The sequence below is a fragment of the Trachemys scripta genome, chromosome 7 (assembly GCF_013100865.1).
Source record: "Trachemys scripta elegans isolate TJP31775 chromosome 7, CAS_Tse_1.0, whole genome shotgun sequence".
Classification (NCBI taxonomy): domain Eukaryota; kingdom Metazoa; phylum Chordata; order Testudines; family Emydidae; genus Trachemys; species Trachemys scripta.
Genome location: NC_048304.1, coordinates 109,401,450 through 109,419,262, shown reverse-complemented (window position 1 = coordinate 109,419,262; position 17,813 = coordinate 109,401,450). Strand labels below are relative to the sequence as shown.

Below are 17,813 nucleotides of genomic sequence, written 5' to 3'. Positions count from 1 at the left end.
AGGGCTTGCTGGGATTTTATGTCACTCCTTGTCTTCATTATGCAAGTGGTCCAGGATATGAATTACTCAGGTGCAAGGGATCAAAGCAGCTCATAATGAAGCAAAAATATAAATATAGGTCAGTGGCAATGGTTCTACTGATTGTTTGAAATCTATCTTCTGATGCAGAATCATAAGAACTATTTAATGTGACACCGGACGGTTTTATTTCCGTGTGCATGACATGTCTTTGTGTGTGTGTCTGCCTATTCTGTATGGTACAAATAAGCTGTTGACTTTTCCTGGAGCCGAAAAAAAATACGCACTGAAATATATGCAATTTTATATTGACAGGTTCTTGAATGTGAATCACACGTATTCCCACACTGATTTCCCTTTTTACAGAGTGAATTGCCCATATTCATGTTGTTGACTGACCACGTCTTCAAAATATAGTTAGCAAGCAAAGTAGCAGCCTACACAGAGTGCACATCAATCCAATGATGTCAGAGTCTACTCTTACTTCTCTGTTTGATGTTCCTCCATCTGAGAGCTGTTAGCTGCTGAGTCCATGTTCTCTGCTGCTGACAGTACACACCAAGGCCATGGGGAAAGCAGCTGGGTTCTGGATGAACACATTCCAGGTTTCAGAAAGTCAGTCTCACAACACTGTAATGTAAAGCTTGGCTGGAGAATTTCTGCCTTGAGTTCAGAGTTACAAGCTAACAGCCTAAGGCAAAATTTGTCTCTTCACCTATACTGCAAACAGATTCAACTGTGTATTGAGCATTCTTTTATGATAGGAACTTCCACTGACCTCAATGGAAATTTTACATGCTCTGAACAAATACAGAGCATGGGAAAGGAACCAGTAATGCCATGAGCATTTTGATTTTTTTTTGTACCAGGCTCTTTGATTGGACTTGCTCCAGGCCTCATCAAAATAAATCTACTACTGGATTCCACCACACTTTTAAAGGGATGATCTTTTATGTTATTCTATGCTGCCACCAATCTTCAGAAAAATATAACCCGTCAATACAGTTCTGGACATTGCACTGTGGATTAGATTGAATAGAACAGAATACAAGGCAGATGTGGAAGCTCCTTAATAAAAGTAGGGTTGGCTTTGCCTATATTCCTTGTAGTCAGATACAGTTTGCTGTGACTTGGCCTCTTCGCCTCCGCTTTTAATTGCCTTCTTGCCTTCAGAATTAAAGGCATGTAATTTATAACACCGTCAGACACCCATATCTTTATTTATATGGAGTACATTTAGCTAGAGCTCTGTCTTCTTTTCATTTATTTATGTATGACCATGAAGGGAATTCTACAGAAGAATCCAAGCCCACAAAGTGGAAATTCAAAACGGAAAAGATTTTACATATGGGAAGGTTTTTAATGATCTCCCTAAAGACTTCACAGTGCGGCCAGAGATTGTGTAAAGTATAAAAATGTACCTGGATCCTTTGACTAAGGGGCACCTGCATGATGATACTGTGTTTCTTCAAGTTAGAGCTGGGCAGAATTTTTCATCCAGACCTTTTGGGGGTGGGGGAGGGGCTGAAAAATGTAGATTTGAGACAATTGAAACATTTCACAAATTCATGTCAGTGATATTGGGAAAAAAACGGGGGGTGGGGGGGGGTTCAGAAATGTCAGAATCATAGAATCATGACTGGAAGGGACCTCGAGAGGCAGGACTGCACTCATGGCAGGACTAAGTATTATCTAGACCAGTGGTCACCAACCAGTTGATCATGATTGGTCGATCCTAGAGGATCGCCAGTCGATTGCTATCTCTGGTGGCACAGTGTGGCTGCTGCTAAGGCAGACTCTCTGCCTACCTTGGCCCCATGCTGCTCCCAGAAGCGGCCAGCGTGGCCCCAGGGACGGAGGGTGGGGGGGACAGGGGTCTCCCTCTACACGCTGCTCCTGCCTACAAGCACCGCCCTCACAGCTCTCATTGGCTGGGAGAGCTGCAGGGGTGGTGCTTGCAGGCAGGAGCAGCGCACGGAGCCATATGCCCCCTGCCCTCCCCAGGGGCCGCAGAGGTGCGTTGGCCCCTTCCAGGAGCGGTGTGGGGCCAGGGTAGGCAGGGAGCCTGCCTTAGCCTTGCTGCGCCCACCGCCGACCGGGAGGTAAGTGCTGCCTGGTGAGAGGCTGTGCCCCAACTCCAGCCTTGAGCCCCCTCCCGGAGCCAGCACCCCATACTCCCTCCTGCACCCCAAGGCCCACCCTGAGTCCCCTCCCAGAGCCAGCACCCCAAACCCCCTCCTGCACTCCAACCTCCAGCCCTGACCCCTCTCTCAGAGCCAGTACCCTGTACCCCCTCCTGCACCCGAACATTGCCCCATGCCCCGGAGCCCCCTCCCAGAACCAGCACTCTGTACCTCCTCCTGCATCCCAAGCCCCTGCCCCAGGCTCAGCCCAGAGCCCCCTCGCACACTGCAAACCCTTTGGGCCCCAGCCCAGAGCCAGCATCCCCTCCCAAACCGCAACCCCCCGGTGAAAGTGAGTGAGGGTGGGGGAGAGTGAGCGATGGAGAAGGGGGAATGGAGTGAGTGAGGCGGGGCCTTGGGGAAGGGAAGATCCTGGATTGCCCTTAGATTCAAAAAGTGATCTTGGGCTTAAAAAGGTTGGAAACCACTGATCTAGACCATCCCTGACAGGTGTTTGTCCAACCTGTTCTTAAAAATCCCCAATGATGGAGATTCCACAACCTCCCTAGGTAATTTATTTCAGTGCTTAATTACCCTGACAGTTAGGAAGTTTTTCCTAATGCCCAACCGGAATAGCCCTTGCTGCAATTTAAGCCCATTGCTTCTTGTCCTATCAGAGGTTAAGGAGAACAAATTTTCTCCCTCCTCCATGTACTTAAAAACTGTTATCACTGTTTTCTCCCTCCTTTTATGTACTTGAAAACTGTTATCACATCCCCACTTAGTCTTCTCTTCTCCAGACTAAACAAACCCAATTTTTCAGTCTTCCCTCGTAGGTCATGTTTTCTAGACCTTTAATCATTTTTGTTGCTTTGTCTGCACTTTCTCCCATTTGTCCATATCTTTCTTGAAATGTGGCACCCAAAACTGGACACAATACTCTAGCTGATGCCTAATTAGCACAGAGTAGAGAGGAAAAATTACTTCTCATGTCTTGCTTACAAACTCCTGCTAATACATCCCAGAATTATGTCTTCTTTTTTGCAACAGCGTTACACTGTTGACTCATATTTAGCTTGTGATCCACTATGACCCCCAGATCCCTTTCCACAGTACTGCTTCCTAGACAGTCATTTCCTATTTTGTATGTGTGCAAGTGATTGCTCCTTCCTAAGCGGAATACAGTACAGACCTATTTACGCACGGATGTCAGGAATCAAGCAGTCACAACCACGTGTTAACGGACTGCGGGTTAAGAGGGCCATGCTGAAAAAAGTGGCTATGTTTCACTTAGAAAAAAACGCCATTATTTTTTGCTCTTTCGGGCTCGCATTTTTTTTTCTTTCTTATGAAGTCTGTCATTCGCCGCAGATGAATCATTTCGATATTTTCCGCATTTTGCTCCTCCATAAATCTTACCACAATTTCTACAGCACTAATGGCTTCTGTGGGCAAAATTTTGACCTTTTCAACGACATCCTCGTTGTCGTCATCATTGTCATTTAGACCTGCGTTATTAGAATTCTCGCCATCACTTTCGCGGTCCAACGTAGTCTCACAGCCCATTAATATTTTTTCCTCGGACAGAAATTGTGAAGTCGGGCAATCTTCATCCATCTCCAGCCACTCGGTAATGATTTCCGATGACGTATCCAAACTTTTATCATTTGAAAGAGAAGTTTACCTTTACCTCTTTTGTCTGCATGCGTGTTTGTAGGACGTCTTCTTCTGAAAATCATTCAAAGTCTGGCTCTGTATCAGTGCCACTGCTGGAGTTTTCTGAGTCTGAGCTGTCTTTGACAGAAAAGGCATCACCGAGAGCCTTCATCCAGCAGTTTTCAATGGACTTTTTTAACTAAATAAATAATTTCCTTCATGTTTAACTGTTTCAGAAATTCGGAAATGCCTGAAGACGTGCATGACACAATCGCCAAAATCAGCTCCCGACGATAAATGTTTTTAAAATTCTGAATAATGCCCTGGTCTAAAGGTTAAATTTTTTGATGTTGTGTTGAATGGTAGGTATAGCACTCAAATTTTTCCATCACTTGATACCAGTGATTCGGCTGGAGGATGGGCTGGACAATTGTCAAGTAGCAAAAGTGCTTTGGCTTAGAGTTTCTTCGACCACAGATGCTTACGAACAGCTGGAACAAAGCTGTTGTGGAACCAGTTGTCGAAAATGTGTCTTGTCATCCAAATGTGTCTTGTCATCATTTTTGCTGTTAGCGTATATTACTGGCAGTGTGGCTCTACTGAGGTGATTAAAGCAGTGAGGGTTATGAAAGTGGCCAACAAGAAGAGGGGCAAGCTTATGGCTGCCCATCTTATTACTACAAAAAAGAAGAGTCACACGATCTTTTATCTTTTTAAATCCAGCTGTTTTCTGTGTCTCGTAATTAAAGACTAAAGTCTTAACAGGTAGCAGTTTTGCAAATAAAGCTGTTTCATCACAATTATAACGTTGTTCTTCATTTTGTAAAATAGATTTTAACTTGGTGGGAAACGCATTCGTGGCCTAATCATCGGCTGATTGGCTTTCTCCAGAAATCGATACCTGCGCTATGCCATGACACTTTTTTAAATGACTTATAAACCCCTTGCTGGCTTGGAATGATTCATCCCCCATTAAATTTCCAAATTTTGGCCCACTTAGCGGCATTCCTTCAGCCTTTCCTGAGCAAACTACGTGCGCATGGCTTTGTCTATTGTGGGTTTTGCTGAATAGCGCATACGTTTTCGCTTAGGCCCCGTGGCAGAATCGATATTTTGTACAAAGTCATTCAGTTTAGATTATTTTTTAGCCATCCTCGGAGAGTAGATTCGGCAATCCTAATATCTTTTGAAACTTTGGCCTGGGTTTCTCGATCTATTTAGTCGATCTATTGCAGCTAGCTTTTCTTCTACAGTGTAGGAACACTGACGCTTGCCCTCTGCCATTATATTAGGCCTACGGTTAAAATTTTCTAATGTAGTATATATATTCCTATATAACTACTCTATATTATATATCTCTCTAGCGTGACAATGACTACACGTGCGTGATACAATATCGGTAAAGATGTACAACACATTTCCATTCTGCACTTCCTGTCGATTTCTGTGTCAGTGAGTTAGTGAGCAAATCTGTAGCACTACATAGCAAATTCCTGTACCGCGTGTTAATGAGTCTCACATGTTAAATAGGTAGCACTGGGAGGCATGGCACTTTAAGCGGATTCGCGTGTAAACAGGTCTGTACTGTACTTTGCATTTGTCCTTATTGAATTTCATGCTATTTACTTCAGACCATTTCTGCAATTTTAATCCTATCCTCCACAGCGCTAGTAACCCCTCCCAGGTTGGTATCATCCACAGATGTTATAAGCGTACTCTCTATGCCATTATCTAAATCATTGATGAAGACATTGAACAGAACCAGACCCAGAACTGGTGCCTGTGGGACACACTTGATATGACCTTCCAGCTTGACTATGAATCACTGATAACTACTCTCTGGGAATGGTTTTCCAATGAGTTATGCACCCACCTTATAGTAGCTCCATCTAGGTTGTATTTTCCTAGTTTGTTTATGAGAAGGTCATGTGAGACAGTATCAAAAGCCTTACTAAAGTCAAGATATACCACATCTACCACTTCTATTGTTCATTTCAACATTTTCAAAGTGAAACATTTAGATTTTCCAGCCTAGATTCAGAATGGGTGCTGTTCACAGCATTGAGGAAAAGGAGGGTCCCCCTCTGTTTATATCAAATAGACTAGTGCACTCACCTGGGATATAGGAGAAGTGGGTTCAGATCTCTCCTCTAGGGTAGTGGCTATTCTAGGATGGGTCTTAATCTCTCCTATTGAAGCTGTTCCACTTTGTATAAATAATTAAATATTCACTGGAGCAGGGACTGAAACCCAGGTGAGTGTTTGGACCACCAAGCTACAGAATCATTCTCACTCTCTGGCCCACTTTCATATAAAGTGTGGAGATTTGAATCTGGGTTTTCTACATCCCAGGTGAGTGAGGAAATGGGGGACAGGGGGGTGCGCTACCATCATGGTTTTGGGAATGGTGCCTAAGTCCCCTTGTGAATCTAGCCCTAATAAAAGCAAGTTTCCTTTGCTTTTAACAACAAAAATGCCCCAAATTGAAACAGTCTTTCATTTTCAAGGAAGCATTTCATTCAACCCCAAATGATTTTTTTCTAACTTTTTGACTTGCTGAAAATTCGGAAAAATTTTGTTGTTTTTATACATTTTCAAAAAAATTGGAACTGCCAGCAAACTTAAAAATCAGTTCTTGACATAGCTGGAATATGCATTGCAACAGCCTGAATGTTTATAATATGCATGGCCTGCCATGACTGAGCTGTTCAAATCAGCATCAAATCTCTCTGATGCTAAGTGCGTCACATGGCCCATTTAATCCAGCAATACGTCATTTCAGTCCAATTAGAATCACTGTCAGTGTTTCAGAATTACATTTTCTCTTCACAAAAGAGAAATTTTGAAGGAATTAAGAAGGTTTTGAACCCCAGTTGATGAGTTGTTTTACTTTGTAATGTATTTTAAGCTAGGGGCAAGTCTACACTACAGCATTAGTTACATCAGCGCAGCTGCAGCACATCTGGTCCAGACACACTGTGCCAACGGGAGAGTTGGCATAATTACTCCAGAGGTGGAAGCTATGTCAGCTAGAGAGCATCTCCCGCTGACGTAACGCTAGTGTGGAAAGCGCAGAACTTGCATCGCTCAGGTGGTGGGGAGGAGCTTTTTCACTCCCCTGAGAGACATAAATAATTTGACTTAGGCTGTAGTGTAGATCTGCCCAAAGACTCTCCAAATTTTGATACCCCTCTGTCACTAAGTTCTCTGAGAACCCCCTGAGATGATACAGCCTATGCAAATGGTAAATATCAAGGCAGTTCTGTACTTACCATTCCGTTTTTGAAACTAATAATGATCTTAGCTAAAAAAACCCTTTGGTTAGGTCCTTTGTCTTTAGGGGCTAATTAAGTTAATTAAAATGCAATGCGGTGCATTTTTTTTTTTTTTTTTGGTGGGTACTGCTGTGCTATGATTAATATTTGTCTCACTGACTTTGCAAAAATCTATGGCCCTGGAGCATCTTAATAGAACCCAATGTTTCTTGCTCTATGAATGTGAAAATTACATGCCTGAAAATAAAAAGGTTTAGATTAAGGAAGAAACTCCCATTTTTTTTTAATTGCATGATGTATGGATAGAAGACTGTTCCTGCATCCCCTTATAATGTGCAGATATTGAGACAGGCACCCAGAAATCTGTTTTTCTGAATATGGGTGAATTTTATATTCTCATTGCATTAATAAAATATAGGGGTTGACTTTAACATATGAACATATTTAAATTGCTGTTTTTCTTCCCTTCAATGTTGGTCGTGATCCTAAGAGATGCTAAACAACACCTAGCTGGAGTTTTTACTGTGGGGAAAATACGTTGCTCCCCAGAATAAAATGTTAATTGTGTTTGCTGCTTTTTTCTCCATTGGAATTGTCTTTCAAACCACAGCAGTTCTGAATATGAGGAGGGGTGACCTGAAGACCTACATTGCAAAGAGCGATTGCTGCTGCACAACTTCTCCACTGTTCAGAGGCTAGGTTTAGAAAATCAGTACAAAATTCAGATGTTTATCCAAACTCTCTGAACTGCTAGGGGCTGCAAATCTCACAAGTGAAGGCTCGCTGGTGAAATGTATTACATTTTGTGCTTCCAGATGGATTGAAGGAAATATCATTGTCAACATATTTCAGCTTTCCCTTTTGCAGTCCTGGAAAGAACCAGGAGGTGCAAAGGCACACAGAAATTGGAGGGTGAAGGGGAGAAGGAGAGACATGAAAAAAAGTAAACCTACTTTTTTATTATCAGAGGGGTAGCTGTGTTAGTCTGAATCTGTAAAAAGCAACAGAGGGTCCTGTGGCACCTTTGAGACTAACAGAAGTCTTGGGAGCCGAAGCATTCGGGGGTAAGAACCTCACTTCTTCAGATGCAAGTAATGGAAATCTCTGCCTCTGGAGATTTCCATTACTTGCATCTGAAGAAGTGAGGTTCTTACCCCCGAATGCTTATGCTCCCAATACTTCTGTTAGTCTCAAAGGTGCCACAGGACCCTCTGTTGCTTTTTACTTTTTTATTATTATTTCAAAAAAGGAACCTGATTACATTTGAGTGGTGGTGAACATCTGGGTCAGATTCTGTTTCATACCCTGCTAGTCCATACCTATTATTACACATCTCACTTAGCTCATCAAGAAAAGAAGATAAAAAGCATGCACCAAGTTAAGACTTGCTTTGAACATGGGAGGAAACCACCACAACACCTCCTCTAGAACAGGAGTTCTCAAACTTCATTGCACCGCGATCCCCTTCTGACAACAAAAATTACTCATGACCTCAGGAGAGGGGAACTGAAACTTGAGCCCGTCCAAGTCCCATTGTCCTGGGTGCGGGGGCCAAAGCCCAAGCCCCACTGCTCCAGCCAAAGCTGAAGCTCAAGGGCTTCAGCCCCAGGTAGGGGGCCTGCAACCTGAGTCCTGCCCCCCAGGGCTGAAGCCCTTGGGCTTTGGCTTCGGCCCTGGGTAGTGAGGCTCGGGCTTCAGCCCTGGGCTCCAGCAAGTGTAAGCCAGCCCTGGAGACCCCATTCAAAGGGGGTCCCAACCCACAGTTTCAGAGATAGAAAGAATGTTTTACTATCCATTGGTTTGGGCACTTTCAGGCTATACCCACATCCTTATAGCTTTTTTAAAATAATAAACAAAAGTAGGTTTAGGAGACCTTTCATTGAGCTGAAGTGCATTTCAGAGTCCACTTCCCACCTTCGTCAGCCAGGAAGAATGTAGTGAAATCACCATAGGCTGAAGGGGGCTATCCGAAAACTAAATGTTTGGTGCCCCAGTTTGATGCTTAGTATGCATCCCATCTCTATCTGCTACTTCTGTTCAAAAAAGACAATTCATTTGTGGGTTTAAAGGTGAAAAACAAGTCTTCAGTAATTACATTCAATTGTCTGTATGGTTGAAATTTATGAAAATGCTCCACTGTGGTATCAACTAAAATTGACTATTCCATAGATTCATCTGCAGAATGCAAAGGTCATTACTTTGTTTCATTTAGCGATGGAAAGTATGTGCAGAAGGACATTTTGAAAGGCCTAAGCATAAGTTTAGAAAACAAATCTGGGTTTGATCCAAGATCAATGGGAGTTTTGCCTCTGATTTCAACAAGAGCAGGATCAGTGGCTTTTATCATATGAACATGACTTATTACCTTATGTTCATTTGTCAATAAATGAGTAATGTCTAGTTCTTACAGTGACAAACGCATAACAAATGTCATGGGGAGGTACACAGGTAGTTCTTTACAATTATTTTTATTAGATACGCCATGAATATTCAGGACTCCATTTACTTACATAATGGCAGTGTGTTAGACTGCTTTTCACTAGACACATGCATAAATAGAATTAGAATCATAACCTCAAATCAGAGTGAAACCAATATATTAAAGTTATGTGGAATTATCAATGAATTAGTTGCAACTTCCTTCATCATCTTAGGCCTGGTCTACACTGGGGGGGCGGAGGGGCGGGATCAATCTAAGTTATGCAACTTCAGCTATGGGAATAACATAGCTGAAGTCAATGTACTTAGATCTACTTACCACGCTGTCTTCACTGCGGTAAGTCGACTGCTGACGCTCCCCCGTCGACTCCGCCTGTGCCTCTCGCTACGGTGGAGTACCGGCATCGACGGGAGAACGCTCGGCGGTCAATTTATCACTCCGGAGGTAAGTGTAGACATGCCCTTATAGAAGGTACTCAGCAATTCACAGGACTGGGAAATGAATATAAGGATCTGATCCGACACTCATTGGAGTCAATGGAAAGACTCTCATTCAGGTCAATGGGCTTTGGATCAGACGTCTAGAGAGTGAACTCTGCTCTCATTCCTGCAGTTGGTCCTTCCAGACCATGGTTAAGGCTTATAGGTGAGCCTCTCTATACCCTTTTTGTGGATCAACAAAAGACTCTGTTTTCCAGTGCTGTCTGTTCCACACCTTTCATCAGCAGTACATTTACTACAACAACAAACATTTAAAATGTATAAGATACATATTTTTAATTAAAAAGTAATTTTTTGTTGTTGTTGTTAAATCGCTGCCCCGGATCCATCACCAACTATCTGGAATTTGAACAGCAATCCGTATAAAAACATTCAGTGTATAGAAACTTGGCATTTGGATTCTGTCATAACTGCTAGCTAAGAATGTGATACAGAAGCAAGTAAATGGAACCCAATAATATCTTTTAAATATATCAAAAGATCTTTATATGAGTGAATCCTTTTACACCATCAATCATGAACTGGGATCTATGCTGGAAAGTCCATCAGAACTCTTAACCTTGTGCCTAAAGTTAAGCATATGCTTAAGTGCTTATTGGAATGGATGCCATAAAGCAAAAGATAAATATGTAATACTGGATAGATCTGGTTTTTCCAGAGGAAAAGAGTTCACTGTTAAAGAAAGCTTTACTGAAAAAATTCTAAAAAATGAGATATCACAGTATTCTGGGATTTGGTGGGTTATGTCCGAGCTGCACATCTTTGAAAGGCAGATCGATTTATTCTGAAATATTTACTCAACCTCATTACCTTGTATTCCTGTATAGATGTATATCACATATATGGAAAGCCTGTATTAATAATAGGCCCAATCTCGCATGGGACTGAGTACCCACAGTTTAGCATTTGTAGGCTTGAGCCTAAGATTTGTAATGTCGCTATTGCCTTTTAACAAAAAAACATTTAAAAATCAGCTGTTTAGGAAGGTTAATTTTTTATAACTAAAATAGCCAAGATATATCAATACTGTTAAGATGAAGGCTGGGGTTATTACCATGCCTAAAGAGCGCTGGGTGCCTCCCACCAGGTACTGTGCACCCGTGGCTCCTCCATATGGTCATTAGAGTTTATCTGGGTTCAGGATGCATGGTCTGTGCTTTTTGTATCCTTCTGGTTCTAGTGGCCTCTAACCTAAAAGGTGCTGCTGAGCACCTACTAGGACCAAGACCTTCTTGCAGTAGAAAGATACCTGTTATAAAGTCACAGAGTTTAAGGCCAGAAGGCACCACCCGCTCATCTAGTCTGACTCCTGTATATCACAGGCCTCTCACTTCTCTGTTAAACCTCCCAGGATCACACTCTTACTCTAGTTGCTAATGACATGATTCTGTAACTTTGTGTTTTTCTTCGGCAGTTGCATTTTCGGGCCTTGGCTTTACGACCTTCTACTTAGCTGGAAAGATGCACTGCTTCACTGAAAATGGCCGAGGGAAAAGCTGGCGGCTTTGTGCAGCAATTCTGCCTCTGTATTGTGCCATGATGATTGCCCTGTCACGCATGTGTGATTACAAGCATCATTGGCAAGGTGAGTCATGGTGATGCCTTTCCTTTTTATTGTCCTCCTATTTCTGCAGTGAGAGCTCCAGGGATGCTTGTTTGACTGGCAGCTAGTTCTAAGCATCATTTTAGTTCCAACAGCGTGTGTGAATATGACAGGGGCTCAGTATATCTGTGTATTTTTATATATGATTGAATGCATATAAACATGTTTTGGCCCATTATTGTAGAACAGAAAACTACAGAACTTTTTTGTAAATGCTACTAGGTGGATTGTGGCCTCTTAAGATATATAGTATAGAATACAGATGGTGACAACTTTTGCCTGAGCTCAAAGCTTTGCTGCAAAGCCTTCCTCCGCAGCATGGGGCAGGGATCGCTAGCAGGAGGGTTCTCTGCCAATTGAAGTCACTAAGCCACAGGATTTGGGGACTTCAACAGCAGAGTCAAGGGAAGGGGTGGGGACGGCTTTGTGGCCTGCAGCATGCAGGGGGTCAGACCAGATGATCATAATGGTCCCTTCTGACCTTAAAGTCTATGAGTCTATGAGTCTTCTAGCCCATTGAAATTTTTTTAGTAAAACAGATGTTTGGGTAAACGGCTATGGTCATAATGGCTTTAGAGGAATGAGAACCTCTGTTTCCAAATTAATCACCTAATTTAGTAAGGAAACTATATCATATTCACATCATGTCCAATAAAAAATAAAATTGATTTTCCATAGATTCTGGCAGATATTTTTGATTCCAGTATTTTACTTCAGAATGGACTAATTCTCAGATGTTAGCTGGGTAGATTGAATATATACAATGTACGTTGTACCAGTGTATGTTCACTAAGTTGCAACTGCTAATTAAAATATTCATAATTTATTGTATCATGACATGTTCTTTATTGCAGGAACATGCAATGCTTTCCTGATTCTGCAATCAGATCTCAGAGTCAGAAGATCTTACCACTGTCATATTAATTTACATGGAATAAATGGGTCAAAGGTCTTAACATAAGCCAGTCACTGTCCAACATTAAACAGTCTTAAACAGATTTTGCTATACAGAAACCTGAGCCTGCTTAGTATCATGGCAAACACACCATTCAAAATCCTTTTAACCTTTTATTAAAGATAAAGAAAAGTAGGAAAAACAGTTAAAGCATTTGAAATGTAGAGTATTAAGTAAGGCTTTCATTTTAACAACATCCCTTCACTTTCCCTTTAGCTAAAGAGAGTTATTAGAAGGGGGGGGGACCCTTGTTTGACAATCTTTTAGATGGTATTAAATAGGGTGACCAGATAGCAGCTGTGAAAAAATGGGACAGGGGGGTGGGGGGTAATAAGCACCTATATAAGAAAAAGTCCCCCCAAGCAGGACTGTCCCTTTAAAAACGGGACATCTGGTCACCCTAGTATTAAAGATAGTTAATAACTGTCCTTTGGGGTAAAAGAGAAGAAGTTAGCTGAGATGAGCTGGAGCTGGTGTTGCTAAAGTCCTATTTAGCTTAATCTTAGAGGTGTTTAGGATTTAGCTCAAGCAAGTAGGGATACCAATGTCATCTGAATACCTCTCTCTGGCCCAATCTGGTCAGGACATCCCTCGGGATAAGGACAAATGCGGCTTAGGGTCCCAGGAAACAATGGGGATGGCAGCCATGATGGTGCAGCTCGCTCCAGTAGCTTTGGCTGTGCTTTCTAATTTTTCCCCCAAAAGTCTTTCTTTAAGGTTCCCTCCCCACCCCCGAAAAGGGAGTGATGAGTGGAATAGCCCATCCCCTCATTATTTTATTCACCAATTAGACCTAATGTCCGGCAAACCAATTGCAGTTCATTATAATCCAGTTACATATCTTTTGTCTTTACCAAGCATGATTTTATCATAGTCCTTGAATTATATCAGTAGACTTTTCTGTTTTGACTAATTCTGGGGTTATTTTTATCAGGGGTTTTTTTTTTGCACCTGTTCCCATTAACATTTGCTATTATAGGTTATAGTGACATTTTATGAACTTTCACATCCTTTACAGTTGAGCTCACAATTAGAATAAATTTGTAAGACCAGTTATCATAATATAATCCCTCTTCTTTATGAACGAATTCCGCCTAGGATCAGACATTTGTTCATAAAATCACAGTTACTAAGAAAAACCTTATTTTGTCTCAAGCATATAGGGAGGAAAAAGGAAAAGAAAAAGGTACTTGATTATAGTGTAGGGTTTGGAAATTTCTTATTCCAAAACTGGGATTTACAAAAGTTACTTGATGAAATGTTACCAAAATTGCAGTTAAATTTTCCAGATGTTAACTACACTAAGAACTTAGAACTCACTTAATTTGTAGCTAAAACTGCTGCTGTTATACGTTTGTAAGATGCTGAAGAACAAACCAGTTCTTATCACTTCTTTGTCTGTATGCCCAGGATGGGTGTGTACGTGAAATCCTCTCTCTTGCCACTTACACAGTTAAAGCTGTACATTTACACAAACCATGAACATTTTATGCACTAGTGGTTAAGCTTGGACACTAGGAAAAAAATCTTTAGCCCTGATGGTGTTCTTACCCAAGTTTGTTGTCTCCTTTTAAAAGAAGCAACAAATTGATGTTCTTTTGGAACTACATTTGCATTTCTGAGCCCTTTGCAACCCCCAAAGAGGGCAAAAATAAAACATTTTGAAAACAAAACAATCAGAGAAATCACCAAAGAGTTTGGTGTTGCAAGAGCCCTTCATTCTGGTGGCTTGATATTCAATTCACAGTGCAGTAGCAGCCCTGAATTCAGCTGGTGTTTTGTTAACAAAGAGGGATTATCCAAGAAGTTATTTCAGGAAAAAAAAAAAAAAATCTGTGCTTTAGCTGTCAACAATTTAAAATACTTCAATTTTGCCATTTTTGCTTTTTCTTAAAAATACCTTTTTGTTAAACTTGCAAAATTATTACCAATCATTGATACTACAGACCTCAAAATAATAATTTACAAAAAAATGAAACAAAGTGTTTGTTAAAGAAATTTTAAAAATCGAAAACTTTAAAAACAATTGTTTACCTCTTTTTAAACAAAAACATTAATGGTTTGCTTTGCATGCTTATCTCAAACAACCTCAACACATTTAAGAATTTAAAAACAAAATGTGGAAAAGTGGGTTTTTCCTATTCAAAACAAAATTTTTCATTGTACTTTTTCTGATTAGAAAATTTTAAATATCTAGTCAAAATCAACATTTTCCTACAGAAAATTTTGATTTAGATGAAACTACATTTCTGACAGAAAAAAAATTTGGTCAAACAACGTTGACTAGCTGTACAATAAGCAAGAAAGTACAGTAAAACAACAACAATTTCAAGTGTAGACAGTCATTTTATTGCAATTTATAAGACATAATAAGGATGGTGGAACATTCCAAATCAATGAAAAAATATAGAAATTAAATTTCAAAAAAATCAGATAACCACTTGAAAGTGCAGACTAATTATTTCTGCAGATTCATGTGCATAGAGATAGATATGCTGTGGAATGTAGTATTAAAACTGTGCGGGTCTGTCTGTGAGAAAAGATTCAGTAGTTATTCTCTAGCTTGGTCTATGCATGTTTGCAGTGTGTTTTATCCTGCCAAGAGCAAGAATTATTTATGGACTAAAATGTGTGCTGTGAGGCAGGTAATTATGGTGTGTTTTATATGTTGTGGAAATAGTTTACACCCAAGGGGTTACCACCATGTCCATTACAGCTGCATATGTTTGTCTTTGAAGCTTAAGTAGATGATGCTGAAAACTCTGCTGGCTGCTAACAAACCAGGGATTATTCCGGCAGCCCTGTTATCCTGCAAGTGACCTTAGCGCTTACCTGAGAAAACTGCACTCTCTAGGGAGGGACTAAGTCACTCTGTAAAATTTAGCATTGTAGCTCAGCCCCTGTCTTTTGTGCTCAGCGGAGGCAGCCAATTGTGTTAAATTACTTATGGTGGCTTTGTGATACAGCCTTAACTGCCCAGTGGGGAATGAGCAAGGACTATCAATATACTGTACAGGACTCAGTGAACTGTAGGTGAAAGAGGAAATAGTGTAACCTTACATTAAAAAGCCATAGAATGGGATCTCAGAATTAATATTATGAGCATTCTCTGAGCCTCCTTCAGTTCTGATATAAAATATAGAGTTCATAATCTTTGTGTTGGCATTAGTGAACTATAACAGATTAGCATATTCCATATTGAATCCCAAATACATTGACTATTTTAAGACCCTAACTCAACACATGGCTTTCTCTAATCTGAAAAGATTCCAATGAATTTATTAACTAGATAAATGGAAATAAATAGAACCAGGGGTAAACAAGGAATCTGGAACAATGTTCCCTTTCTAGTGTTGGTAAATAAATTAAAAATAACATTTTGCAAGGCTGTCTCTCCTAGGATCTCAAACTAAACACAGGCATCTTCTTGGAGAAAACCAGAGTGAAAATGCTTATTCTAATTTTGCGGACTACATAGGGCAAGATCAGCAACCCACAGATCTAAAGCACTGCAGTCATGTGGTTACTTTGTATTATGGTAGTTTCCACAGGCCTCGGTTAGGATCAGGGTCCCACTGTGGTGGATCTGTACAGACATACAATAAAAGCAGTCCCTACCCCAAAGAGTGTATGAATGGCTAGATTGTGAAACACTTGGTCATACTGGTGAGCATTTGCTCACACAAGAATTTACTCACACAAGCAATCTTTTTTACTTCAGTGGGGCTCTACATGTCAACTTGTGCTCACCAATGTAATGGTTTATACAATCTAGCTCTAATTAAGGTGATATAACAGGTGGGAGTAGTGTACGGTATATAGTAGTAGGAACACATGATTGTGTGTACTCAGTACATATAGCAACTTGCTCATGTGAGTAGTAACAGTGAAGTCCATCAGAATACTCATGAGTAAGGTGCTACTTACTATATGTAAGACTGGCAGAACTGAGGCCTGAGTTATCCATCATGCCAGATCAATAACCTAAAGAAAAGTTACTAATCTTCATAATTCAAAAGCCTCCAGGAAGGGTGAGCTCTTTTTTAAAGGACACAGAAAGGACCAACACACAAGGTTTCCCAGGTGCTCTTGTTTGAAGAACCTGAGAGAAAGTAAAAATAATCATGCCTGATCTGTAAAGTCTAATGCTGTCAGGAGAAGTTTGAGTCAAAAGGAGTTCATTATGCTGAAGCTAACTGTATTGATCACAGTGGAAAGGACATAGCATGGTTAACAGTGTGCTTGCAGCTCTGGATACTCTGGGAGTCTTAGTATCCTCTATAAATGAGAAGGGTGCTGTTCTCTCATCTTCATCAATATAATGAGAGTTGCCATTATATTAACACTTTCCAGCAGGAGTTCCAATGTGATGCTGTTGCTTAGGACAGAGGAAATGGAGATCTGTGATAGAGGTTTATAAAATCATGAATGGAATGGAGAAAGTGAATATGGAACTGTTGTTTACCACTTCACATAACAGAAAAACCCAGGGTCACCCAATGAAATTAATTGGCAGGAGGCTTAACACAAACTTAAGGAAGTACTTCACACAGTGAACAGTCAACATTTGGAACTGTTTGCCAGGGGATGTTGTGAAGGCTAAAAGTATAACTGGGTTTCAAAAAGAATTGGATAAGTTCCTGGAGAGTAGGTTCATCAATGGTCAGGGTCGCAAACCCATGCTCTGGGTTTCCCTAAATCTCCAACTGTCAGAAGCTCGGACTGGATGACTGGGATGGATCACTTGAAATTGCCCTGTTCTGTTCATTCCCTCTGAAGCCTCTATACGCTACTAAGTCACTGCGCCACTGTCAGCTTTCTAGTATAGCTGTTCTAAGCTGACAGGAGAAACTCTCCCACCAACATAGTGCTGTCTACACCGGTGTTTAAGTTGAGTGACATAACTTATGTTGACTTTAGCCGTAGCTCTAATCTACACCAGACTGACAGAACTGGAGCTTGAATTCTAAATTTCTCTTTAATTAAATTTATTTTAGCGATTTCCTAGGGTTACCATATTTTGTGCCTCCAAATGGAGGACACTCCAGGGGTGCCCGGCCCCGCCCCAGCCCCGCCCACGCCCCAACTCCGCCCCCTCCCCAAAGTCTCCGCCCCCTCCCCTGCTTCCCGCGAACATTTAATTCGCGGGAAGCCTGAAGCAGGTAAGGGGGAGTGTGGGGGGAGGAGGCGCGGCCCAGGCTGGCCCCCCGGCGGCTCCAGCCTGGGTCGGCTCGGGCCCTGGG

General features: G+C 41.3%; 1 protein-coding gene across 2 annotated transcripts in view; it reads left to right on the top strand.

The window, feature by feature from the left end:
- PLPP4 (phospholipid phosphatase 4) overlaps nucleotides 1-17,813 on the top strand; it is a 96,200-nt gene that overhangs the window by 74,980 nt on the left and 3,407 nt on the right. For both annotated transcript variants that reach the window (XM_034777245.1, XM_034777246.1), the window contains one exon: nucleotides 11,427-11,597. In XM_034777245.1, coding sequence (XP_034633136.1) covers nucleotides 11,427-11,597 — 171 coding nt within the window. The remainder of the gene's footprint in view (nucleotides 1-11,426; nucleotides 11,598-17,813) is intronic.